Source organism: Pyrenophora tritici-repentis, chromosome 1, assembly GCF_003171515.1.
Source record: "Pyrenophora tritici-repentis strain M4 chromosome 1, whole genome shotgun sequence".
NCBI lineage: Eukaryota > Fungi > Ascomycota > Dothideomycetes > Pleosporales > Pleosporaceae > Pyrenophora > Pyrenophora tritici-repentis.
The window spans coordinates 5,391,932-5,417,953 of NC_089390.1; the positions used below are offsets into that span (position 1 = coordinate 5,391,932).

The 26,022-nt window shown below is 49.9% G+C and overlaps 12 protein-coding genes across 12 annotated transcripts; 6 read left to right on the forward strand and 6 right to left on the reverse strand.

Moving 5' to 3' along the window:
• Positions 1-731: 731 nt before the first annotated feature.
• PtrM4_021070 (Tyrosinase multi-domain protein) lies at positions 732-1,652 on the reverse strand (the record flags this gene model as incomplete). The annotated part of the gene is made up of 1 exon (XM_001931950.2): positions 732-1,652. One exon carries the CDS (start codon positions 1,650-1,652, stop codon positions 732-734), a length of 921 nt encoding a protein of 306 aa, XP_001931985.2.
• Positions 1,653-3,314: 1,662 nt separating this feature from the next.
• PtrM4_021080 (SIR2, NAD-dependent protein deacetylase, SIR2 family) lies at positions 3,315-4,330 on the reverse strand (the record flags this gene model as incomplete). Its single annotated transcript, XM_001931951.1, has 2 exons — positions 3,315-3,931; positions 3,985-4,330. The coding sequence occupies 2 exons, from the start codon at positions 4,328-4,330 to the stop codon at positions 3,315-3,317; spliced, it is 963 nt and encodes a 320-aa protein (XP_001931986.1).
• A 286-nt stretch (positions 4,331-4,616) lies between these two features.
• Positions 4,617-6,180, forward strand: PtrM4_021090 (PepP, Xaa-Pro aminopeptidase; the record flags this gene model as incomplete). Its single annotated transcript, XM_066103430.1, has 2 exons — positions 4,617-4,812; positions 4,862-6,180. The coding sequence occupies 2 exons, from the start codon at positions 4,617-4,619 to the stop codon at positions 6,178-6,180; spliced, it is 1,515 nt and encodes a 504-aa protein (XP_065965632.1).
• A 1,215-nt stretch (positions 6,181-7,395) lies between these two features.
• On the reverse strand, positions 7,396-8,410 carry PtrM4_021100 (Fungal-trans domain containing protein; the record flags this gene model as incomplete). Its single annotated transcript, XM_066103431.1, has 2 exons — positions 7,396-7,760; positions 7,816-8,410. The coding sequence occupies 2 exons, from the start codon at positions 8,408-8,410 to the stop codon at positions 7,396-7,398; spliced, it is 960 nt and encodes a 319-aa protein (XP_065965633.1).
• Positions 8,411-8,659: 249 nt separating this feature from the next.
• On the reverse strand, positions 8,660-10,108 carry PtrM4_021110 (uncharacterized protein; the record flags this gene model as incomplete). Its single annotated transcript, XM_066103432.1, has 4 exons — positions 8,660-9,514; positions 9,626-9,725; positions 9,779-9,875; positions 9,940-10,108. 4 exons carry the CDS (start codon positions 10,106-10,108, stop codon positions 8,660-8,662), a joined length of 1,221 nt encoding a protein of 406 aa, XP_065965634.1.
• Positions 10,109-12,295: 2,187 nt separating this feature from the next.
• PtrM4_021120 (uncharacterized protein) lies at positions 12,296-14,860 on the forward strand (the record flags this gene model as incomplete). Its single annotated transcript, XM_066103433.1, has 1 exon — positions 12,296-14,860. The coding sequence occupies one exon, from the start codon at positions 12,296-12,298 to the stop codon at positions 14,858-14,860; it is 2,565 nt and encodes an 854-aa protein (XP_065965635.1).
• A 254-nt stretch (positions 14,861-15,114) lies between these two features.
• PtrM4_021130 (uncharacterized protein) lies at positions 15,115-16,572 on the forward strand (the record flags this gene model as incomplete). Its single annotated transcript, XM_066103434.1, has 1 exon — positions 15,115-16,572. One exon carries the CDS (start codon positions 15,115-15,117, stop codon positions 16,570-16,572), a length of 1,458 nt encoding a protein of 485 aa, XP_065965636.1.
• Positions 16,573-17,122: 550 nt separating this feature from the next.
• PtrM4_021140 (uncharacterized protein) lies at positions 17,123-17,928 on the forward strand (the record flags this gene model as incomplete). Its single annotated transcript, XM_066103435.1, has 2 exons — positions 17,123-17,844; positions 17,919-17,928. 2 exons carry the CDS (start codon positions 17,123-17,125, stop codon positions 17,926-17,928), a joined length of 732 nt encoding a protein of 243 aa, XP_065965637.1.
• A 1,318-nt stretch (positions 17,929-19,246) lies between these two features.
• PtrM4_021150 (uncharacterized protein) lies at positions 19,247-21,544 on the forward strand (the record flags this gene model as incomplete). The annotated part of the gene is made up of 1 exon (XM_066103436.1): positions 19,247-21,544. One exon carries the CDS (start codon positions 19,247-19,249, stop codon positions 21,542-21,544), a length of 2,298 nt encoding a protein of 765 aa, XP_065965638.1.
• Positions 21,545-22,154: 610 nt separating this feature from the next.
• On the reverse strand, positions 22,155-22,869 carry PtrM4_021160 (uncharacterized protein; the record flags this gene model as incomplete). The annotated part of the gene is made up of 2 exons (XM_066103437.1): positions 22,155-22,195; positions 22,254-22,869. The coding sequence occupies 2 exons, from the start codon at positions 22,867-22,869 to the stop codon at positions 22,155-22,157; spliced, it is 657 nt and encodes a 218-aa protein (XP_065965639.1).
• An 865-nt stretch (positions 22,870-23,734) lies between these two features.
• Positions 23,735-24,611, reverse strand: PtrM4_021170 (uncharacterized protein; the record flags this gene model as incomplete). Its single annotated transcript, XM_066103438.1, has 2 exons — positions 23,735-23,746; positions 23,802-24,611. 2 exons carry the CDS (start codon positions 24,609-24,611, stop codon positions 23,735-23,737), a joined length of 822 nt encoding a protein of 273 aa, XP_065965640.1.
• A 398-nt stretch (positions 24,612-25,009) lies between these two features.
• On the forward strand, positions 25,010-25,354 carry PtrM4_021180 (uncharacterized protein; the record flags this gene model as incomplete). Its single annotated transcript, XM_001931963.2, has 1 exon — positions 25,010-25,354. The coding sequence occupies one exon, from the start codon at positions 25,010-25,012 to the stop codon at positions 25,352-25,354; it is 345 nt and encodes a 114-aa protein (XP_001931998.2).
• Positions 25,355-26,022: the final 668 nt, after the last annotated feature.

Consider the following 26,022-nt stretch of genomic DNA (forward strand, 5'->3'; position numbering starts at 1 on the left):
AAGTCATCATCTAGAGCTCAAGTATCCATCTAGGAAATTCATGGCGTTGTCATGTGGAAGTGAAGTGAGGACGGGGAAGTGGAAGGCGGGGCAGGTGGCAGGCAGGCAGGCGGGATGAATCCCGCTGAGTTAGCGTGTCGGTCCCAGCCGAACAGTCAATTGCAATAGGTAGGCGCGACGAAAAATACGCGTGCCAAGAATCAATCACTGACTAAGAAAAGAGGTGTTGGAATATGTCGTGAGGATGTATTATGAACGAATTGCAGCACGGACTTGCGTGGGTATTACGCTAAAGATGAACCCAAAGCTAGAATGATCCTGAATTGGCGTCCAACGAGGTGAGGAGGCAAATGAAATGCTTCATATCAACGGCATGTATAGATAATGTTGAGAATATCTGGGTTCAGTCCAGGTAGAAGGTGCTTGGGGATCACATGATGTGCTGGTGTGGCAGGCACTGCCCGGTGGACAATAGCACCCACCACAATAGAGTGAGACCTTGACACCAAACGAGTATAGTCAATACAATACGTTGCAGCCACCCCGCCTTGTCCCTCCTCCCACTCGGTTATCCATAGTAGTCATACTACTAGAGGGACCTTGTTCCAATAGATAAGCATATAAAGCAGTCGTAAATCAAGACAAAACGAGTCCAAACCACCGCTCGCAACCTCACCCACTCATCCCCCAACTCTACAGTAAACCATGCAACCCAGCCAGCAACCACCCACCTAATAAGTATAACAAAGCAACCCTCCCTCTGTATCCATCAAATCCCTCAACGGCACACTCCCCGCCAACTTCCCCATATTCACCTCAAAATCCAACGTAACATTCGGACCCGACAGATCATCCCTGTTCACTGGCCCGCCTACCTGCGATAGCCTCGTCTCGAGATCCTTCTGCTGCCACATCCAATACAAATGATCGATATTTCCATGATGCAAATAAAACAGCGGCTCTGCAGGACTATTCGACGCATTGCCCGCCTGTCCCAGGATACCCCCGACGCCAAAATGTCCAGAGCCGTGCAGGTTCGGCTTGTAGAACGTCGGTGTACCCTCGAGTGCGTGGTCAAATGTTTCGTAGGTAGGTTGGGAAAGTAGGTTCTCGACGAGTTTGGGATCCGTCCATGTGTTTAGGAAGGCGGGGATGAAGTCACGGCGAAGACAAGATGGGGGGCCAGGGTAGTTTACCATGAAGTTGGGGGCTACAAAGGGTCCATCTTGTACGCAGCCGCCACCTGTGCTGGTGAGGTTGAAGGGGTTTTGCTTGGGGGTGGCGACGACTCTGATGCCGTTGCCGCCGAAGCCGGTGACGGGGTCGAATACGGGGGATTTTGTGGGTTTGGTGGATTGGGGGTCTGAGGCATCGCCATCGAGGGACCAGTCCCAGTAGGGTTGGCCGCCCGTGTAGCCGCATTCATCTCGGAGGGCTTTTTCGTAGGTCGCGACGAAGTAGCGATGCCAGAGGATGAAGTGGCCGACGAAGTGGATGTAGGGGGTTTGCTTGTTGTGCACGGCTTGGTGGTCGTCGAACCGGTTTACGGTACCATTGATTCCTGATATGGCTTCTTTGGTGGTGAGGCAGAGAACGGCGTCGATGTAGCTTTTCTTTTGGGAGGTGGTCATCTGGCGCCTATGATGGGACATGGTTTAGCAAGAGGATCGTTGTTGTACGTGGTGGGGTTGGGTAGAGTTACCATTCTAGCCGTTTCACGGGGTTCTTGCATTCGGGAGTAGCAGATCTAGGAAGTACTGCTGCTACTGAAAAAGACGCCAGACAGAGCGATCGGATGAGAAACTGTAGTTTTACCATCTTAGCTAGAAAACCGCGTTCTGCTGATGTTGTGAACAGCGTGAGGTTCTATCGTCAGGGTGCCTGAATCGTGGCTGCCACGTAGTCTTCTTATGTATCTGTCGCTTTAATATGAGGATACCTCGCAACGTGCATAATGTCTTACTTGATGACGACCCACCGGACGCAACTAATCTAAGTCGCTGCAAAGCAGCCGAATACTGCGAGTACCAACCTGCATCTGGAGACAAATTTACTAAACTGTGGAGACTTCTCGGGGCCTGGGAGGCCCTATGCAGACTGGGCAGCCCAGGCAAGGCTTGCTTACCGGTAATCGGCACAGCAGATGTTGAGTCAAAGAATTGCGAGCCAGATGTAGGTCAAAATATGCATGTGGCGTGTTAAGCCCGTGCTTGGTTTGATCCTCACAATCTTTGAGGACTGATGAGCATCTTTCATTACATCCGAGAACGCATGAATATGTAGAAATTATTATACTTAGTACTGTACCAACGCGTGTGCACAATGTCGCATCGTTGGGTGGGTACAATTTTTCGCCACTATACCTTGTCAAGTACGACGCCGTGTTAGATCTGCGCATCTCCCGTCTGTTTGGCTTCGGTTGCATATCCGGGTGTATACTAGAGTAGGAAAGCATCCTATATGATGTCAAACTTAGGCAAGGTCCGAGTTTTCCCTGTTTAAGGAACAGACTTGGTCCATTTCGAACTTTGTTAATTGTTAGAAAGTCCGGATTGATATATGGATGAATGTTGAGATCTCACATGCATGTTACAACCATCGCATATACTTCCACCAGAAGGATATCGGGCCTACGAAGCGATCGGGAGCAGCGTCCGCTATCTGGCTGCCAAGCCTGTCGATGACCCGCTTCTGTAGTCGCTCGGATGGAGATGGAGATGAGCGATTGGCTAATATACAGGAGGATTATCAACAAGGGGCAGTGATTGATGGGAAAACACGTGAAACGCAGGTGCTAGACGCTAGTCAGGTAAGGATCGAAACCCTTGCTTGTTGAGAAGACGTCTGCGCTCCTTCATTGTTCTGGATGATCGTCGCATTGTTCGACGAGGGGAAGCTTTTGAGGTTGCGGGACATTGAGTGGTGTTCGGGTGGAGTAACCGAGAAGGGCACTAGTTGTGCGGAGCGTCTTGGCAGGGCGACTTGTCTGCACCTCTTAGAGGTCACTTCATTTCATCAATTATTGTACATGCGGGCAAATCGAGCCTTTGAAGTCTACCTGCGAGATGTGTTGAGGATATTAGGTAATATGATTGAGTATTCTCATACAATGTAGCTATCGACACTGAATTGGGAACTTAGTCCATGGTCTGTACCTAGGTACCGACATTCCTCACTTGAAACCTATGTACCAGGGGTCAATTGGCCCACTGATATCGCATACCCTCAGCTGGTCATATATTAAAAATGTCGCTGAATGAGTAGAAGTCAAGCCATCGCTTCCCTACATCTGCACAACACCAAAGAACCTGGACTCATGAGCCCTCAGCGGCATCCCCCATCTTCTCGATATCGATCTCACCAATAACACTCTTCAGTAGCTCAGGCACAATTCGCGCGGCATCACCCTGAAAAAACCAGTCTTTATCGTACAAACCGCCGGCGGGAATGTCTTCAGGGTCCATGTTGATGACAGCCACACGCGCCCCCTTCATGCGCGCTTCGTCCACATAGCCAGCTGCAGGATATACCTTTGCACTTGTACCGATAACCATGATGAGGTCGACATTTCGGTCGTCGTCAATAAAATCATCCACATCCTTCATGACATCCTTTGGCAGAGCCTCTCCGAACCAAACGACGCCGGGGCGCAACAAGCCAGTTTTGCAGGCAGGGCAGTGTGGCAGATGCGAGTAGTCGAGCTCAGGAATAGCGACATTGATGTCTGAAATGTCTAGTTCGCGAGCTGCGAGGGCAGAGGTCGTCGTCGGATCTGAGTCATCGCTGGGAATGGCGAGGGCAGGCACGATGGGATCGGTGTAGTTGTTTCGCTCGACGTACTTGCAGAAGAAGTCGGAGCACTTTACGTCGAAAAGTGAGCCATGGAGGAGTTTGAGCTTATCAATGGGATGTTGGGCGCGGGGCGATAGTCCTAGAAGGGTCGTCGTTAGCTATAGCATGAAAGAGCCTCGGGGCTATGCGCACCATCGACGTTTTGACTCAGCGTGATGAATTCTTCCCTCTTCCTCGCTAGCTCTGCAAGCGCATAATGCGCAGGATTCGGCTTGGCCTTGAGCGCCATATGCCGTCGGTAGCTGTAGAATTGCCACACTAGGCCGGGGTCTCGCTCAAAGGCCTGTGGTGTCGCCAGCGATGTCGCGTCATGTGTCCGCCACATTCCTCCGGCTCCTCTAAACGTTGGCAGTCCTGATGAAGCGGACAATCCCGCGCCGAGTAGGGCAAGAATGCGCGTAGACTTATTCAGGTGTTCCTGGAAGCTCTGTAGCTGCTCGAGCGGGACCACGCTGGATCTGGGGGCCGAGGAGGCCATTCTTGGGCGGATAGTATTTGCGAATACGGTGGTGGTCTTGTCGAGTAGTGTTTATGACTACGTATAGTGTTTAGTGAGCGTGTCATATATGCGTTTGCTGTACAAGGCAACAATGGGGGTGTTTGCGGGGGAGGAGCTGTAGTGGCACATGCAGGTACACGGTACGTCAGCCGGCCTGGCCAGTTTCCCCACTATCGACCGCTAGCGTCATGGCAGCGGAAAGTACTCCCTCTTCCGCCAAAGCTTGATTCGCTCGTTGCAACCTCCGCCCTTCTTTTCCGCCCTCATGAATTCGGCCTTGCGACTATTGCGGCCAATTGCACGCGTGCGATGGCGTGGTGATAGCAGAGCATGGACGAGGACGCGGGACGCAAGAGTTGGCATCACGAGGACCTACGCTGAGATTGCCGTTCCTGCAGCAGAACTTCGGTTCGGCCAACCACTGCATGAGACGCATCCACATCTCCTCAAGGCTGGGGAAGGTAATACCTGTCCCTGGATTCAGCTGACATATACTAACTCTCATGGTAGTTACACCCGGAATTACAGCCCTGGAGTACCACCAACGCCGCGCTGCCCTTGCCAAAGAGTTGCCGCCCAATTCCGTTGCCATACTCGCGGCGAATGACTTGAAATATGCATCAGGTGCCGTCTTCTATAAGTTCCACCAAGACCCAGACTTCCTGTATCTCACAGGGTTCAAAGAGCAGGATGCATTGGCTATCATAGAGAAACATGAGGATGGTGACCATACTTTTCATCTATATGTGCGACCCAAGGATCCCAAAGTGGAAGCATGGGAAGGTCCCAGGTCAGGCGTTGAAGCCGCAGAAGATGTCTTCAATGCAGATGTGAGCGGTAGTATCGACGACCTACCCCGCCTCCTCCCCGAGATAGTAAACCGCGTGCAAAACATCTACACCGACCTTCCCCAAAACCGCGTCTCCAAGAACCTGATTTCCCGCTACCTGGCGGGTGCAGAACCTTCACGCACAGGTGGTATATATAGCGTTTTCCGCGAATCCCCAGCAAGCATCAAGTCCCTACGTCCACTCGTAAACGAACTGCGTCTCATCAAAAGCGACACAGAGATCAAAAACATGCGCCACGCCGGCCAACATTCCGGCCGTGCCATAACGGACGCCATGCGCCAAACCTTCACCACAGAAAAAGACCTCGACTCCTTCCTCGACTACTGGTTCAAGCAAGACTCGTGCGACGGCCCTGCCTACGTGCCCGTCGTAGCTGGCGGCATCAACGCAAACACGATCCACTACGTCTCAAACGACATGCAACTAAACCCCAACCACCTCGTCCTCGTCGACGCCGGTGCCCAATATGGCGGCTACGTTACAGACATCACGCGTACATGGCCCGTATCCGGTAAATTTTCCTCGTCGCAAAAAGACTTGTACGAGGTACTCCTGGCTGTACAGCGTAGTTGCATCTCTCTTTGTCGTACGGACTCCCACTTTTCTCTTGATAAATTGCATCACATGGCTTCGCACTCCCTAGCTCAAGGCCTCAAGGATCTGGGGTTTGATATGTCCTCTCCAGACGCTATACAAACACTCTTTCCCCACCACGTCGGTCACTACGTCGGCCTAGACGTACACGATAGCCCCGGCCTCTCCCGAAGCAGACTCTTCGAGAAGAACATGTGTGTGACGGTCGAACCCGGTGTCTACGTCCCAGACGATGAGCGTTGGCCCAAGTGGGCGAGGGGCATAGGCATTAGGATCGAAGACAGTGTTTGTATAGACGATACAAGTCCTTTTGTGCTTACTACCGAAGCCGTCAAGGAAGTTGTGGATATCGAGGCGTTGAGGGGGAGTGAGACCAAGATCTGAAAAGGGTGAGGATGAAGGTACATGTCATATGGGGCTGTTGTGGTATATGTATATGTATGTAGATACGAAAAGCATGCGTACGAGTCATGAAGCTCTGGCACAAAGATTGTATGGATCACCAAGTGTGACGTATGATTGTGTAACCCAGGTCGACGGATAAAGGTATCACGTGACTCTGCTTTTCAAAGTGTACATATACGCTTAGTTTGTCCGCTACGGACATTACAATTGGATCGACGTTGGAAGTGCAGACCATGGACTCAAATCTCTCTGAAGCTTCTTTGTTCCCTCTTAATCTCTCAGTCCTTTAAACATTTATAATATTCTTTGATTTTCTACCTCCCCACTGTCTAGTGTGCAAAAGCCGTTGATGGCGAGAGATAGAGAGGAAAGTTACTAGTTAGTGAGTTATACTGTCTTTCAATTCGGTAGGAAGTTAGATAGGCATGATTGCGAGTCGTCCGTTCTCATCGTTGTGACCTTGCCTGCATGTATAGCAACTGTGAGTGCATGAATATTTGTTAGAAATGATTTGTTTGTCTGGAACACGGTAACGGAAGCAGAAACAGCCTTGCCTTTCAGCTGTTCAGGTTTATGTTTGTAATTATATTCATATGCGTATGCATTTATACATTCATGTGTATATACCTGCGCGCTCGTACAGCTACAGATGTTGTGCCGACCTGCCTCTTTTCTTTATCTTCCCCCTCTTCGCCCGTCTCTACCCAGATTAAGCGTTTCCCACAAATCGATCCTGAAAATAATACAACCGAAAATTTGAGCCAATCTGGACTCGGCTTTTTCGCTTGTTCCCCTCCCGATTTCAAATCCTAAAAACTACTCGTTGTTTTGATTCACTTTCGCGCCGCGGAACCGACATTGAGTCGATGACGACAGAATGGCGATGGAGGATGACGCGCCAGCGCAAAGTGCTCCGCTAGCCTGGTGTAACAGGTTGGTGGCGAGGCGTGGTGTGGCGTATGCAGGGAGACGCAAACGTCAAAAGTGCTCGGGACAAAGATCTGAGGAGAGTAAAAAAACGCTCCGTTTCGCCTTTTGTCGTCGCTACCTCTAGCTTCTCCTAGTTCAGTCTAGAACTCATTCTCGGGGTCGTCGCCGCACTTGAGTGCCACTTTCAATCTTCGTCACCCGGTAAGCGGAGTGACGGTGATATAATATATGTATGAGCAACGCAAAGATGTGCAGGACACCCCCTCAAAGCATGTGGAAATGATAGTTGCCAAAGTCGTCTAGCTCGTACCGAAATAGCGCATCGGAAGATTGTTCTTTGCCGGGCCATGGCAGATATTTGGGATCGAACGGGACTGAGGCGGGTTGCTGGACCACCATGGTCATCTCATCAGGGAAGGCGTCTGCGATGTCGACCCAGACGCTTGGGTCTGATGTTTTGACGATAGAGTATACAACTTGGTATGCGCGAGCGGCGAGGCTGTTCGTTTCGCGCATGACGCGAAGCCAGTTGGCAAGCTGATGCACTGCTGCTACCGACTTTTTGGATGGGTCGCGGAAGCTGGTAGAACAGGCAATTGCGTTCATGAGGACGGCGAGTGATTGCATGACTGTGTTGAACAGCTTGTCAGCGGCAAGAAGCTGAGTCTGGGATGGGGAACTCACTGTTATGAACGATCGACCACCATGGCCCTTTCTCGTAGAGGGCGGCGGGATTGGATTCGGCGGCCAAAAGCGAGGCCACATCTTGTGCTGCCTGAATGCATGCGTCCGCAACCGACTGGTCTAACGAATTGTAATCGTCGGTCCCAGCCTCGTAACATCTTTCGATACGACGGAGCGATGGCCGCGTCGTGAGAATTCTCAGTCTATAGTATTGGAGTTTGAGCAAGAACATCTCTCGTTGTTGCTCGTGGGTGAAGTTCCACGTCTCCTGGTTGAGTTGAGGAATGCACTCCGCTGCCCACTTTTCCAAATCTGCCACCAATGACACGATTGTTTGTTGTATGTATTCCCATGATGGCGGGGATCTTCTCTGCGTATAGAGTCCAGAAATGGCTCGCTGAGTCAACAGGTTCAAATTGGAGTCTGCATCCAAGAATCTCGAATTGGCGGTTGCAATCACGCCCGGAACCTGGACTTCTGGGATGGCGCTGGGCAAAGGGGTTGTGATATCCTCGTTGGGTATGATATTCGGTCGGCCTGTGATCGAACTCAACAGACTCTCTAGCGCGTGCAGACTCCACCATGTACGGACCATGCTTTGTTGTTTCAGAGCGGGGATGGAATAGTTGCCGTCTTGGATATGGAGGCCTAGTGAGAAGGCTGACCGCATGGCGATGCCGACCATGACCCAGGCCCTGTCAAGATCTGATAAGCATGCATGCCACGTAAATCTAACATGGACTATGAAGTGAACATGAAAAGCACCAATTGTGACAGAACTCACCTATTAACGTGGCCAAGGGTCATGTAGTAGATAGCAAAAAGACCAGCAGCCTGTGAATCCTCAGCGTTGTGTAAGTGACGCCAATGGCACACCAATTACCTGCGTGGTGGACAGATCTGGAGCCGAAAGAACGACAATAGCGTCATTCATGCTAAGTAACTGGAAGGCGCGTGAAAGATAAACGACGTGATCGAGCTCATCTGCTCGCCAGTTGGCCTGAACAAGATGCGAGAACTTTGCGCCAATGGCAAACACGAGGTTTACTAGAGCGAACCATTTCTCTGGGCAATGTATAGCCTGTCCGTGCCGTACCAGATCGTAGTATTGTCTCAGCTGGCTCTCGAGCGTCGCAGGTAAGAGAGGGAAGGAGGTATGGACAGTCGTGCTAAAGCAATGGAATAGCAGGCCTGCAGTGTGTTCTGGTGGAAGCTCGAACGGATTTCCACAATCGGCCAATTTGATGCCGTCGTCGTCAAGATAGTAGTTGGTCAGGGCAACGTGCGGAACTGGGCTCGCCGGGACCGAAGTTGGTGATGTAGCGAAGGCTGGTGAAGCTGGATGAGATAGGGATGTGGACACGTCGGCAGGATCCAGATAGACAGTCTCGATAGCCTGCACTCTACTTCTCAGGCTCTGCAGCCACTGGACTTCTGAGATCTGGCCCAAGTAGCCCGCTTCAACTACATCACAGTTCTTGGTACCGGCGCCTTCTTCATCGCAGGACTCTTCAGCGACGATTCCGTCAAGTCGGGGCAGTGGCGATTGATCAGAAGTGGGCGATGTTTCCGGGGCGAATGGGACATGACTAGATGAAGATGCAAATGGGTGCGAACGTGAAAGCTGTTGAAATTGCTGGGCAGCGGATGCTCGCGAGGACGAGGACATGGAAGCAGGAGACTCAGCCTCCTCGTCTAACTTGGCGGAGTTAGTCTAAGATTCAGTGACAATGGCTCATGATGAGAATATGGGGCGGTGATGGATCCGACAGATGGCTTGGTCTATTTCGATCAGTGGTTAGATACTCACATCTTGAAGTACATCTTCAATCCTTCGCTTGTCGTCGCCGCTGACGCGTAGACTTAGATCTTTTAGAACGGACACCAGGGCTTGATTACGATCTTTCGCACTGCGTAAGGGTCAAACAGCTGATGGTGCAACAGGGAGGGGGGCGAGGCTGACGTTGCCAGGCGATCTCTTCGGGGCCGTTCGTAAACACAGGGCTTGTCGGTCTTTTCGCAATAGTTACAGCGGGGAAGGCCGCCGCTACATTTGATTTCTGGCAGAGTTCGGTCAGACGATAATGTCACTATCAACTTGGAGCATGCACATCGATGACCCACTTCTCTTGTGGCAGATTCGACATGCTCGTTGCACTCTGTCCCTCTGTCGTGACTTTGGTATGGTAGGTGGCGGGGCGCGTCGTGCAGGCAAGCGTGGAATGGCGACCTTGAACTGGGACCCGTAAGGACCAAGACCCTGCGGACCACCGGATCGCCTGTCGTCTTGCATCGGGCCACTCGCAAATCTCGCGCTGCGTGGGTAAGGGAGTAAGAACCATCTCAGCGCATACTAGATTGTGTTTATGCGCATTACCGCCTGCGTCATGGGAATCAAAGATTGGGGATGGAGGCAGGGGCTTGGCAGCCGTGTGATTGGCTTCGGTGCTGAGGTCCGCAGGGCCAATACAGAGCTTGCCCGTAACGTTGCTCGACCTCTTAGGTGGCGGTCATACCCATGGTTTGCTAAGGAGACGAAGATTGTTCCCGTCGGAGCGGAAAAGCGCATATAAAAGCCTGTCGTGCTCTTGCCATGGGAAAGACCGTCTTCTTCCATGTTACCATATTGCCTCGCCTCGCACGCGCCCACCCCTGCAAACCCGGACGCGTCTACCCTTCTTTGGCAAAGGATTGGAATGTAGCGCGCCACAATGCATACTCTACAGTCTTCGCGAGACTCATCCTGGATCCTGGACTAGGTGATGCTGACTCGAGTCGGTGATTGCTGGACGGGCTGAAAAAGCAATATGAGGCGCGTTCCGAATGCGTATCTCGTATCGAGGATAACTATTTCGGCTACGCCTAGCTTACCTCATCATGACATAATCACGTACCATGTCAGACAGCACGTTTTGTGATTGGCGGGAGACGTTCCGTCCACTCACGAGCACAACGTCCATATCACTATTATGGTCGTTATGGGGCAACCCATACTGCCTCACATCCTCTTGTTTGGCAAACAACCTCAAACATGACAACTTCGCCTTTACGCCCTCTGCCTCAGTTGCTTCCTGCTCCTCCAGGCGCATGCAGACGGCCGACCACACAGCCCAAGAAGCCACAAGTCTCTGCTGCGTGCAATAATTGCCGGGCCCGTAAGACCAAGGTAATTGCATCTTGACGAGGGTCCCGAGACCCTATACCCCGACTGACTTTGCTAGTGCAATGGAGAACGTCCAAAGTGCTCGCAATGCGCCACAAAAGATATGCCCTGTGTCTACACTGAGACAGAATCACGTCAAGTGAAGCGCGAATACGAGGAGATGCGCGGAAAGCGCTCCGCCCATGAAAAATTGTTCGACATGTTAAGAACAATGTCTGAGACCGACTCCGCTGACGTTTTGCGTCGTATCAGAGCGGGCGGCAACGTGCAAGATATACTAAACCAGATCAACGATGGCAACCTTCTGATGCAACTCTCTCTTTTTCCTGAGCGACGGCGTGGATATGAACTCCCTTACCGTGTGGAAATTCCTGCTTTCATTCGGACTGGTAACAATCTGTACCTGGAATCTGTCGTCTATGAGAACGCGTCCACGACCTCGGAGCCAGTTCCGCTAGCAGATGTGAAAGAGAGTGCCATGAACATATATATGATGCCTTATTCATCAGCAGTGATGGCGGATCCTCTACTATCTCGGGTAACAACAGCCAAGTGGACGAACGTCATAATTAATAACACCCTGTTGAGACAGCTCCTCGGCGCTTATTTCATGTACCAGCACCCAAGCTATGTTTACCTGCACAAAGACCTGTTCCTTCAAGATATGGTTGATGGGAAAGATCAGTTTTGCTCGCCACTTTTAGTTAATGCCATACTCGCGGCCGGCTGCCATTGTTCAAGCCATTCACGACAGCACTCAGTTCTGGAATCCACACACACTTGGCTACCTTTTTCTCGCCGAAACGAAGAGGCTGTGGGAGTTGGAAGTTTCAGAGTCGCTCTCGCTTACTACTGTAGAGGCCGCGCTTATACTCCAGATCGTTATGAATGAAAACGGCCTGGACCGAGTCGGCCTGTCTTACATGCAGACTTTCCAAAAAGCAAGTTGACTTGGATTACTTGCTTGACTTGCTTGGTTTAAACCAAGCAAGCAAGTCAAGTAAGAGCTGGGCAGCTAAGCAAGCAAGTCAAGTCAAGATACTTTGCTTGCTTGGCTTACTTGGTTTACTTGGTTGTTTTAGCGTTACTGTGATGAGGGTGCTAAAACTGCTGTACGGTAGATGTCGCGATGGTTTTGAAGTGTTGCAGTTGCCTCGGTTGAGTCCCAAACAGGCTAAGCGGCTATCAAATAACGTTAGCCTTAGTCTAGCGCATTGCTCCAATCTCGACGTACGCCTGTCTAGAAGCCTATCGCAATGCAGTATCCCCTATAGCAACGCGTTTTCCAGTGATTTATACTGCCCTGATACCCCCAATATGGCCAAACGTCGCCTACCACAAACTTCTGCTCGGAGCAAACGTACGAAAGTAGCCGCTGCCACCAACAACGTCGCCTCAACTCCTGAGGCTTCACCTGAGCCTGCATCTAAGCCTGCATCTAAGCCTAGACCTCAGCGTCGATCACCTCGCAAAACCCTAGCTGCCGCAAGCCAGGCTAACGCCTCGCCGCCAATACCTACCTTCGAGTTGCAGTTCTTAGAGTCGCAGGCGGAGGCTGAGATTGTCGCGCCCACCGAGGGCAGCCGAGCTGGCACGGTGGCTACAACTGAGGCTGGAGAGGGTGGTCAGGATGAGACAAACAGCGCACTAGTTGAGAACTTTGACGGCATTGACTGGGCACGTTTACCTGATTTTATCAAGCCATCGGCGCGTTCTAAGCGCCCAAAAAGTTGGATCTTTCAGTATGGCTACCGCGTTGTTGAGCGCCATGCTACATCTCGAATCTGGTTTGTGTGCAAGTACTGCCATGTACACAAAACTATCGACGCTGGCCGTGGTGGTTTGTTTAACATTACTCAGGCTACAACCTCAGCAGCCACCCATCTCAGCCAACCAAAGCCTGGCCACAACCTTACGAAAGATGGCCCAAAGTTAGCGCAGAGAGCTCGAGGCCAGCTGTCGTTGCGGCAAGCTTTTGACGCTGGTTTAGACGTACAACAAAACACTGCTAACGCGTTTGGAAACTTCGACGTAGAGGGCTTTCGAACAGCCACTGTCATGTGGCTTGTTAACCGAAACCACCCGCTCAGCGAACTTACGACGCCTGATTTTAGAGAGATGATGAGATTTGCCAACCCAGAGGCAGAGGCAGCGTTGTGGGTAAGTAATACCAGCGTTTCTACCTTTGTGATGAGGTTGTTCCGGTCTATACGACCGCAAGTTATCGACACCCTGTCAGGCTCAGTAAGCAAAATACACGTAAGCTTTGATGGCTGGACAACAAAGGGTGGTAAACGTGGCTTCTTTGGAGTAGTCGCTCACTTTGCCGACGCAGCTGGAATAATACGAGACTTACCAATCGATCTGCCTGAGCTCGCTGGCGCCCACACCGGTGAGGCTATTGCCAAAGCTATCTCGACGACGCTCTCAGCATACGGAATAACAAGCGACCGATTAGGCTATTTTGTACTCGACAACGCTACCAACAACGACACTGCGATCGCCGCGCTCGCGCGCGAGTACGAATTTGAGTCCGCTCACCGGCGCCTCCGCTGCAGTTGTCACACGCTTAACCTCATCGGCCAGGCTATTATATTTGGCACCAACAAAGACGCCTACGGCAACACTCAAGAGCAGTACAATACCGAGGAGCAGTATATGCGAGAGTGGCGGAAAGATGGCCCTATTGGAGTGCTAGTTGACGTCATCAACTATATCAAAACGCCGCAACAGTACGAGCTTTTTCGTGGCTACCAGCGCCTTGCCAACAACAACCTGCCTGCTGAAGGGCGTCTCAAAGTACTCGAGCCAGTCAAGCCTGTCGTCACTCGCTGGAACTCATACTATGCTGCTTTTGAGCGCGCTACCAAGCTTCAAGCCGCGTATAACTTGTACGCTGAGCATCATATCAATAGGGTTATCCTTGAAGATGCGCACGCTGCGCAGCGGAATAATAAGCGGCCCGACGCCCCAAACTGGATGAGATCAACTGGGCTCCGAGCTGCTGACTGGGCGGTGATTGCAGAGTACCAGGACTGCTTAGAGCCGCTCAAGTACGCCACAAAACGCCTCGAGGGACGCTCTAAGGATGGCAAATACGGCGCAATCTATGAGGTTATACCCGTTTTTGAGTACGTACTCAGCAAGCTTGAGGCCCGGGCGCGCCCGTTCGAGCACGTCGACTTCAACGCTCATGCCGAGGCTCCAGAGGATCACCTCAACGTCAACCTCCGCGCCGCGTGGAGCAAAGCCAACGACTACTACAACAAGCTCGACGACTCGCCCGCTTACTACGCCGCTGTTTGCCTACACCCGTACTACAAGAACTACTGCGATGTGGCGTGGGCAGACAAAGCTGATTGGCTTACTAGTGCCAACGCGTCGTTCCAACAGCTTTGGGCGGCATACAAACCTCAACGAGCACGCCAGCGGTATACAACTGCGCCGAGTAGCAACAACATAGACGAGGCAATTATTGCTATACTTAGCCGCAACAATGACCGAGAGGCTCCACTTGACGAGTTTGAGCGCTGGAAAACACAAGAGCCGCAGTGGACGCAGGAGCAGTACAACGCAGATGGAAATCCTGTCCAATACTGGATACAACTACTGCCGAAATACCCGCATTTAGCGCAGTTTGCAATCGATATCATGACTATCCCAGCATCAAGCAGCGACTGTGAGCGCCTCTTCAGTGAGCTTGGCGACCTTCTTGAACCTAAACGACGTGCTCTGGGCAGTGAGCTACTCGCAGCTCTTCAATTAGTAAGGTCATGGGTGCGAGCTGGTTATAAACCGTACAACTGTAGCGAGGCTAAGCTTTCAGATGAGCAGCTTGTAGGAGATTACAACATACTAGAGTGGAACACTGAGTTTTGGTAATTTGTATGTAGCTTAATCTCTTTGTAGTAGTCAAGTAATCCAAGTACTTGCAAGTAATACAAGCAAGTCAAGCAAGTAAAAAAATCACCCCAAGCAAGTCAAGTAAAGCCTATGTTTGAACCAAGCAAGTCAAGTTTAGAGCGGTGACTTGCTTTACTTGCTTGTTGGAAAGTCTGATCACGCGTCAGTCTCAAGAGAATTGGAACGCTGAGAGGAAGAATCAGGCCCAAGGCGGCAACAACCCAGAACACAAGATGTTCTCGAAGATTTATCTTGCGCCTGAGCTAGTGAAGTCTTATGGAGAGCTCGTTGAGATATGGCGCCGAGATGACAAAGATTTCAACCTTGACATGGATCCCTGGACCGAGCCACAGAGGTATAACGGATTGATTGATCTTCTGAACGCAATATCTGTGATCCAGTATGACTTCAAGAACTGGCGACACGTATCTCCTGAACCAGAATTCAACCAGATGCTGCGTCCAGATGGGGTAGAGTTTCAGCGCGTAATGCGAGACCCCTCGAGCATCCGTGCCTGCTACCGCGTGACGACCCCCCAAGGAAAGCAATTCTGGCAGGATCAAATCATTCCTGAGATCAATGAGAAGATCACCGAGTACGAGTGCATGCAGATTTGGCAGCTCAAGAAACCGGGAAGTATATATTTACTCCCAGATCCCAAGGACGTCTCCATCCCCAGGCTGCCCAAAGACAGAGTCTGGATAAAGTCCGACGAAAACGGCCAGGAATGGATCTGCAGCGTTAACAAATGGTCCCCAACACTAATCTTCTATGTTTTCGACAAGAAGACAAACGCTTACATTAACCACCACGTCCTCCCTCCGTATCTACTCGACACCATGGATCTGAACGACCGAGCCTGGAGCGTCAGCTACCGCAAAAGGATTGCGCAGTGGCGTAACCGTGCCACTCTCCAATCCACTACCACGCGGGAGCCCTGGTCCATAGAAGAGCGCGCTGCCGTCTACGAATGGGCAAACGCGTACTGCAAGGACAACGGCATCGACGAGCTGCGTATAGCGGTTGCTGACCAAAAAAGGAAATACATTCATGATGTTGTCAAAAAATCAGATGACCATGGTCGTTCTGCAGAGAGTATTGCCGCTTGGGTGCGCCATGAGATGTCCAAGAAGCCGAAGGAACCTCTTGGGCTTCTTTACGTTGAACACCTGCGGGTCTTGGCCATGGTCAATGCTGGCGAGAAGGTTCCTGGTAGAGTGCAGTTTCCGGATCAATTCATCGACGTTGACAAGTTCAAGAATGAGGCGCAGGCTAAAGCTGCCGCGAAAGAATCTTCAAGAAGGGAGAAGAAGCGGAAGCGTGGCAAGAATGATGGGTCTGATGGTGACGAAAGTGTTGTAGATGATGCCGACAGGTCCATCTCAGTTGAGTCTTACGAGAACATCGCAAAAGATCCTCGCAACAACGACCTTGAAGATGACGCTACTGATGAGATCGGCGAGGCATATGACCGCGAAGAAAGCTGCAATATACCCCAAGGGTGTCACGATAGGGCCAAAATCTACCCTAAGGGCAAAGGTAAGCAGCGCGGCGAAGTGGCTGAAAAACAACCACACCTCAAGCTCTACATCAAGTTAAAGGGTATGACCAAGGACGAGGAGATGGCTGCAGCTGAGGCAGCTGGTCGAGCTGCCGATCGTGCTGCCGCTACTGCGGAGGGTGACCACTAAGAGAATAGACGAAAATGAGGAAATGGTAAGATACAGCCAGGGCTGTAGTGCTGGCGGTCAGTTCTGCGATCGCGAAGTTGGGGTATCGCTGTAATTGTTTGAAGCACTAGCTGGGCTGGGTTGTGGAAAAGACTAAAGACTATTCAGGCTTCTGTATTACGGTAGTCTGGATTTTCTTTCTCTACACCCATTTTGAAGCTAGACGTTAAATGGAACTGATCCATTTGGTATATTATGTTAAGGTATCTCGTCATGTGACGCTCCCTTCACACCCACTACGCATGTCCATACACGCAAAGAATACCATTTCAGTTTAGTACTCAGAGTACCAAGAGTTGAAAATCGGTTTCCTCTTTCTACAGCTTCTCCTGGTCTAGTGTGTCGTCATTCCTTTACGTTTGCACACTGACCGTTCCTGCTCGCCAAGACATTTTGCCCACACACAATCGCCACATCGAAACCCCACCTCTGCACCCATCTTGAACAGAACGAGCACATCTTTTGAAGATACCCTGCCCAAATTACAGCTTTAATTACAACATCCAACACCATGGCGCGCAGCAAGAGAAAGTCTAAGGTCACTTCCGCCGCTTCCGCCACCACGACATCGGCCTCCGCAACCTCGCCCGCTTTGCCTGTGACCGAAAATCTTGCTAACACCAGTGTTGAGACACTTACTAACAGTATTCTCAAGTTAAATGTGCCGTCCATTGGATCGCACCCGGCGACGCCGCACGATAGCGCGGTCGAGAAAGACAAGAGTGACGGCGACGACTTCGCCAAAGACTATGCCGCACGCGAAGATCGTCTGAGCGACGAGGAACTGTACCTCGTCTGCAAATATCAAGCACTCCTGGTCCTCGCCTTGCACAAGGCAAAGCCATTCGTCTACCTCAATCATCCCGAACTTATGCGGGAGCTTGACGACTTCCATAGCGGCCACCTGAACGAGGACGGGCTGGAGATGCAACACGCGCCGCGCCGCGATGAGGCCGGAGCCAACATGTACCTGGAGATGCGGGCGCATGTCGGAGCAAAGCTGGCCGAGCGCATTATCGATCGTGCGAGGGCGAATTACCGCGACGAGCCTAAGAACAGGTTGACTGATGGAAAGAATCCCGAACATGCCGCCTTCACACGTGTCATCATCTCCGCCAAACAGTTCAAGGACTGGTGTACTATTGTCAAGAACCCTAAGTACAAAGGCGTCTTGGACTACCCCGAAAAGAGCGGGCCGGTACTAAAGCATCTGCGCAAGGTGGTCGACGGACAGTACGACTACGAGATGTGGCAGCGTGTCCCGCCCGAGCCAAAGTTCAACCAACTCCCCCGTCTCATCGGCGAAGGCATGACTGAAGAGTTCCAATACGACTCCAAATACCCCTACAAGATCCTTAGCGTCATCGACATCACCATACCCGGCACAAACGAGCGATTCTTCCAAATGGACATCTTCAACGACATATTATTATTATATTATTATATTTCCATTAGAGTCCTGTATCAGTCGGTGACTATGTAGGACTTTGGCTAAGCCGTTCTATGTATGATGGTCGTTGTGGAGTTTCTATGGGTCTTGTACAATTTGGGTGGTGTTTTGCGTACTCCAATTTCAGAGCTAGTCTTCCATTGGCGCGGGTGCTAAAGAGCAGTGTGGTGAATAGAAAGAGATGTAGCAGCGGGCTCTTTTAGATAAGGAAATATTGTTTTTGTAGTTTTATACAGTGTCTGTCTGTTCGGTGGTTTGCCCAAGGTGCCATTTTCTCGTGCCAATCCTAGTACTTGCAATAAAGGCTAGAGTAGCTTTGATGCCTGTCTTTGTTTGGAGGAGGAGTGGGAGGGTGATGGGTCTGTGTGGTATTGCTTCTTTGAGTGTATTTCGATGTGTTTTGTACTGTTTGCAATCTAGAAGTAGATGCTGTGGTGTTTGTGGTTTGTAGCATATACATAGATTGCAGTCTCTCTTGTTGAATCTCTTAAGGTAGGAGTTGAAGTATCCATGTCCTAGCTTGAGTGAGTAGAACGCGCTCGAGATTTCTCTTGGTGTTCCCTTCGGGACTTTGATTGTTGTATGTGTGTTGAGCTTGAAGATCCTTGAGTAGGAGCTTCTGTTTTTGGTGGGCCTGTCGGTATACCTCTTGTACTCCATCAGTTGTTCTGTTTTTTGTATTTTGTTGATTTCTGTGCCTAAGTAGGCTAGGCTCGCTGTGGTCGATGTTGTTGGTCTCTCTTTAGCTGCTTCCTTTGCTAGCGTGTCGGCTTTTTCGTTGCCCTTGACGTCGTTATGTCCTGGGGCCCACTGCAGGTGGATCGATGCTTTCTTTGTCGTTATTCTCTTTGCAGCTCTGATGCATCTTAGTAGCCACTGTTGTCCCGGGTTGTCCGATAGGTTGTTAAGCCTATGGATTGCTGCAGTGATCGGAATGGTCTGGTCTGACTTGGTCTTGGTCTGGTCTAGACCGCCAAGACTTGGTCTGGTCTGGCGATTTTTTGAGACCGTGGTCGGACCGGTCTAGATGATCGGACCGGTCCGGCTATAAATAGGTCCACGTGACTAGATCTTAGACTAATCTAGCCAGAAAATTTAGCACAATATGAGTCATTAAGATCAAGGTAAGTCTTCTACTTACATAGAACAATCAAGTCCTTAACAACCTACTTATATACTATTGTTATGGAGCCTTCAACACCAACCTCACCGTCCCCATCGAATATTATAAGACTAGATTTAACGTCTCTTACTCCATCTCCTATCCCCACGTCATCACCCACCCCTATACTATCACCCACTCCTATTCAATATCACGAATCTCCAGATGAGTTCGTGCAGGGCGGTATCACGTACGTGAAACGTGCAATAATTGCAAGGAAGGATTTCCGTCAAGGTACATCACACATCTGGAAGTACGGACTCCAATACATTCGAGATAGCGATAAGAAAGAGGTGTATTACTGCCATGAGTGCAGGGTTGGGAAGAGCAAGCAAGAGTTGTTTGTCATCAATGGCACTTCTAGGATCCGGAATCACCTGGAACAGAAGCACCAGATTGATCCCCAGAGTGGCATCAAGCGAAAGGGTTCTGTACGGAAGTCTATAATCGACCAGCAAAAGGATGGGGCTGCTTCCAGCATCTTTTTCTGGAAGGAGTCAGTAGAGAAGTTTAAAGAGCTTCTAATTCGTTGGATTGTGTACTGCCATATCGCCTTCTTTCAATTAGAGAACCAGTACTTTCGTGAACTACTCCTCTTTTTAAATCCGGCACTACTCAACCACCTCCCGAAGGCTGCGAAGACTATCCGAAGCTGGGTAATGAATGCATTCATATCGAAGAAGCAACAGCTTAGGGAGGACCTACACCATTCACGGAGTAGGATCTCTATCTCCTTTGATCTCTGGACTTCACCAAACCCTTACGCTATCCTAGGCGTCGTCGCTATGTGGATTGATACTACCGGCATGCGACGTGTTACCGCTTTAGGTATGCGACGTATATACGGCGAACATACTGGAGAGAATCTTGGATCGGTGGTCCTTGAATTGCTGGAAGAATACGACATTAGCGGAGATCAGATTGGATACTTTATGCTGGATAATGCCTCGGCAAATGATACCGCTGTTGAGTTTATACTCAAGGATCTCTGCCCATGGATGAAGTCAAAACAACGTCGTCATCGCCGGCTGCGTTGCTTGGGCCATGTCATCAACCTCTGTTGCCAGGCGTTCCTTATGGGGCGAAACTGTGAGAAGTATCTTGCGAAGCTGGAGAAGCATCATCAACGTGGCGACTATACGAAGGTGGAAGAGCTCTGGAAGAAGTTCGGATGTTTGGGTCGTCTTCACAACCTGGTGCGATACATCAGGCTTACTCCACAACGGCGTGAGGAGTTTGCTACAATTATTATCGGCGGAGATCTTTCGCAATTCGACGGGCTTGAGCTTATCCAGAACAACTCGACCCGCTGGAACTCATGGTTTTATTCGATTACACGTGCATTAAATGTTCGAGAACGTTTAGAGCTCTTCTCGGCTCGTCATGTACCTGGAAAGGGCTCCGTAGGGATCGCGAACTTTAAGCTTGATGGACAGCACTGGTTTGAGCTTGAAAAGATTGAACTCGCTCTCAAAGACTTCTATGCTGCAACTTTGCTTTCTGAAGGTAAGAAGACGTCACTTGCGGACTGGTTTTCAACTTTGGACTGCCTTCTCCGGGAGATAAGCGAGACGAAGGATCACTACCACGACATCCACACTGAGGACGATAACAACTTTACATGGAAGTACCTTCAAGGCTGCGCTGATGCTGCTTGGTTAAAGTGCGTTGAGTACTATAACAATCAGCAGCTGAATTGGCAAAATCGATTCCCTGAAGATACTGACCTTCCACCGGCATATTATGCGGCTCAAATCCTTGATCCATATCGCAAGTGGGGATGGTTCAGGCAAGAGTGGGTTCTTCATGGCGACGAAGAGAAGAAGAGGTGGTTTGAAAACGCACAATTAGCGGTGAAGCATCTCTGGGAGACAGAGTATAAGGGAAGGTACCCTGTCGAGATGCTGCCACCACCAGCCAGGAAGGAGAGAGATCCTGACCCAGCATTTGATCGCCAGCGGGAACATAAGCGCATTCGAATAGACGCTCCAGTTTCTACAACTGATTTGTATGAACAATACATCTCTACTGACCGGCTTCATAACGAAGAGGCAGGTTGCAATGAGGCTATTGCGTACTGGCTATCTCGCTACGACTCCCAACGAGATCTCGCTCGCTTCGCTCTAGACATGTTTGCGATCTCGCCTATGTCGGATGAATGCGAACGTCTTTTTAGTAGCGCGAAGCTTACTATCGTCGATCGCCGTGGTAGGCTGAAGGCAGATATTATAGAAGCGTGCGAGTGTCTCCGGGCCTGGTATGGAAAGCCCCAAGCTGAGGGGAACAGCGATATCGAGGATAGTGAGAACGAAGACGACTAGATTGACAGTCAGTAGTAAAACACATTTCCTCGGCTTCCTTCTTTGCTTCAGCCTCATTCTTGGCGGTCTTGTTGGTCGGACCGGTCTGGTCGGACCGGTCCTTATGTAAGCACCTGGTCTGGTCTGGTCTGTACCCTCAGACCAGACCAGACCAGACCATTCCGATCACTGATTGCATCTGGTCCTGGGGTGCTACTTTTGACTTGACTTGAGCATGCTCGTTCTAGTTCAGTCGTGGATAGTGCTGGCCAATCCCATCTCTTTTCCTGGTAGTTGGTGAATGTGGGCGCTTCGGTTATGGGCGGTGGTGGGAATAGCGTGTTGCGGAACGCTTGGCATTTCTTGTCGAATGATGTTTCTCCTTGTATAGGTGGAATTCTTTCGACTTTGTTATCCTTTGTATATGCCATGGCTTTGTAGATTGACTGCGGGTCTTCCTTCTCTAGGAATTCATTCCAGTGTTTCCTTTTAGCGTCTTTGATTGCCTTGTTGTAGGTGTTTCGTGCACGTAGGAAGTCTCTTTTCTCTAGGTAGGCGTCGTGTATCGCAGTAGTTTCGAGCTTTTCTTTAAAAATCCTTCTATAGTGGGAAGTGTCTTGTCGTAGCTTTGTCAGCTCTTTGTTCCACCAAGCTTTTGGTTTTGGACCAAGTCTAGTGATAGGGATAGCTTTGTTTGCTGCAGTTTGGATTGCTTGAGTTATTGCTTTACCAATCTCTTCTAGCTGTTGCTCTAGCTCTGTATTGTTGCCGAGGAGGAGGTCCATTAAGTCTGCCTTTCTTGGATCACTGATCTGGTCCATATCTTGCAAGGTTTGACTGTTTTGGATTGCCGTTTCTAGTTCTTTGTTGAAGGTGTCCCAGTTAGCCTTTGCAGTATTAAATCTGGGTTGGTTTGTCGGGTTTTCTACAAGGTCTGCGTTTGTTTGGATGGAGAATAGGAGGCCGTAGTGATCTGATCCAGTTTCAGGTATAGTCTGCCAGTCCGTAGCTTTGCTAGCCAAGTCTGGAGTGACAAGTGAGAGGTCTAGGACTGTTTCTCTAGATAGGTGTGGTCTGAAGAATGTGCCTACTCCTGGTGTGTTTAGGAGCTCTAGATCTTGTTCTTCAATCCAGTCAATAAATGGCTGTGCTCCTTGGCTCGTCGTTGGGCATAGCGGGTCCCACAATGGATGGTGCTCGTTGCTATCTAGTACTAAAATAGAACTTGGCGGAAGCTTAGTGTTAAGTATAGCTCTGGGCAGTGTTTTTTCCCCTTCGGCGTTTGTTTGGTTGTATACGTTAAATAGGTTAAATTGGAAATTAGAACCTTTTATTGTAATAGCCATTGCGTCTGGGTCTATTTTGAAGTCGTTTTGGGTGAATGTCTCTGCTTCTAGTGTTCTAGATATATAAAATAGAACCCTAGGGCGGACGGGTAGGTTTGTTACTGGTAAGATCTGGATAAACGCAGTGTGATTTATGGATCTTGCTGTTGCGTAGTTGTCGTTGGTAGTTAGCCATGGCTCTTGAATTGCAATTATATCAGCTTTAAGTTCAACTGCAAGTTGCAGTGTAGACTCAGTCGCTGTAATGCTCTTGTTGAGATTGACTTGGAGGATCCTAATGTTGTTCAACATTAAAATCCTGCGGGGATGCTCTTTGTTACTGCTTGGTAGAGTTCGCACTCTTTGCTGTTTGCAAAGTGGGGCTCTTTGCAGTTACTACAGTGGGGGAGTGTATGGTTGCAGGGTTTTCCTTTTGTATTACACACTGAGCATTTGTGTGTTGTAGTTGCATGTTCTTCTCCGCACAAATTGCATGCTGGTTGGTTTCGGCATCTAGTGGCTGGGTGGCCAAATTGTTGGCAGTTTAGGCATTGGGTAGATGCTGCTATAGGCTTAAACTTTTCGGTGAAGAGAGTTTGTCCAAGGATTGTAATTCTACCACCAAGTCTGGCTGCGTCTTCGGCTGTTTTGAATGCTATTACAATAGAGCTGTTCTTCTTGTTTTGCCATTCTCTTGATATCCAGTATGGGTTGCCAGTAATTTGTAGTCCGTTGTTGTATGCTGGGATTTCTGTGTGGAGTATCTCTAGTGTCTCTGCTCCCTCCCATTCTGTTGGCACATTATGTACTACTACTTTCGTCCATGATTCTAGTAGTTGTACATTCTTTAGCTCAAACTTTTGATGCCATATATGCTTGTGTTGGACTAGGTATTCTCCTGAGTAGGTTGGAGTGGTTGTTAGAATAATATTGTTCTTTCTACTTGTTGTTACTTCCTTCACTACTGGGTCTTTGATGCCGCCCTTTGTGAACTCTTCGTTGATTAGGTCTCTAATCTGGAGTGGTGTGTGAGACGTAGGCTGGGTAAGCGTAAGGACTGCTTGGTAGTAGCTTGCTGGCTTTTTGTTTGTCTTCTTTTTTGTAGACACTGTAGTCCATGTGTTTCCGTTGTTCTGGGCGGCTACGCTAGCGTATGATGTCTTGTTTTGTTGGGTGTTTTGGGTGTTTTGGGTGTTTTGGATGTTCTGGGTGTTCTGGTTGTTTGGTTTTTCTTGGTTGTTTGGGTTTTGTGGTCCAGTTGCGGCATTAACAGCTTTCTTTAGTGTCTTTGTAGCTTGTTGGGAGGCGCTTGTAAGCGTTGCAGTCTGGTACGCAAGCTGTGCTGTAAACTTCTCAGTCATTTGCTGCGTAACCCTGCCTAGTTCCGTAAAGTCTCTAAAGACGTCCAGTAGTTGTAGTAGTTTGTTTTGGGATAGATGGGATTCGGCCATAGTAGATGCTTGTAGAATTAGGTCCCTTGCCCAGAAGATTGCTTGGGTTGAGTCCTTTGCTCTTGGTTTCTTTTCTTGGCTGTTCTGGAATGGGTTTCTCTCTCTTGTAGTTATCTCTGGGGAGAATGCCGCTGGTCTTTTATTTAGTGGTGGCTGAATAATTAACCTTGGTGTTTCTTGGGTGGTCTGCTCGATGGGTGTTGTTGGGTTGTCTTGGTGCCTTTCGTCGGTCTCCATTTCGTCGTCCAGTGTGCTTGAGGTCCGGAGGTCTTCTGGTAGCTGGACTACGATAGTGTCGCTATCTGGGGCCATTTTAGCCTCTCTGTTGTCTTGTTGTTGTTGTTTCTTGGCTTGGTCTGTGCGTTTGCTTCTGAAAGTTCGGACGCGTCGCGTTTGGGGTACTAGACTCCTTGTATCTCCACAACCACGCGGCTGCACGGCTTGGGAGTAGTCGGAATCTATTTCTTTCGATGGATATAGTTGGTTTCTGATGGAGTTTCACGTGTTCGGAAAAAACTCGAAGTTGTGTGTGGTGCATGTGAAGGCACAACGGTAGTGGTGGTGTCTTCAACGACATACCCAAGCCCATAAAAGTCAGGCGCCAAAAGAGCAAGCACCCAGAAGTCTTCTACCTCCCCTGCCCAGACGTCTTCATTATCCCCAAGCCGCTCACGAGCGCACGCTGGGTTGGCAAGGCCAACTGGGTCCCGATGGATTACAATCCCAAGATCTGGGTAAGAGCGGATGGAAAGGAGTGGTCGGTTCGATTCGGTACGCGTATGTTCGACAACAAGACCGGTGAGTATGTCGAGTTTTGTCATCCGGATCCAGCTTTGTTGGCGGATGTGAATCCGAACGACGAGGAGTGGAGGCGGAAGTACAATGACTTCTTTCATAAGCTTGGGGGAGAGTGGTCGGAAGATGATGCTGAAGACGAGAAGGACAATGGCAAGAAAGGCATGTACGTGGTGGAAGGTGACGTGGAAGGCGAGGACATGGAGGAAGATGACGTAGAAGGTCAGGACGTTGAGATGGATGGTGGAGCAGAAACTTAATAACGAAAAAAATGGCTTAGGAGAGCGGGAAAGAGGCAGATTGAGCACTTTCCAGCGGCAGAGATAAACACGGCCGTTTGAATAAGAGACGAGTAAGATACTGAGATACAACAGAAATGTACATATACCACATGTTTCCGCTATCTTATACTTGCATGAAGCACGAATATGCACGAACTGGCATTGAAATATATAACGGAGTGAGGAGAGGAGGAGGACTGCGTTGCATTGTGTAGCTATGGAGCAACTGCAGCTATATAGGTGTGTGTGATGAGAAAGTGTGGTAGCGATAGCCGTACCCAACTCTCACTCAAGTGGATCTTGGCAAGGCCCAAACCGTTACAAAATATCTTAGAACCTTTGAGCAATGCAAAGTGAGCCTCACAACCACATGACCCATCCCAACTCAACAACGAAGCCGTGAACAACACAAAACAGTTCAGACGATGACGTACCGCATTAAATTTCATGAGGCCGCAACGCTGCAGCTCACGTGTTTCGCCTGCAGCGCCACACGAATATATAGCTCACTCACTCCCACACTCTTCACAACCACACCTAGACCTTGAGTCTACACTCATCCACGCAAAAACTCCGAGTATTACACTGAGCGAGCGATACTCGCCTTGCCTGGAACATTCTGCACGATGGGATCTCGGCACTCTCAC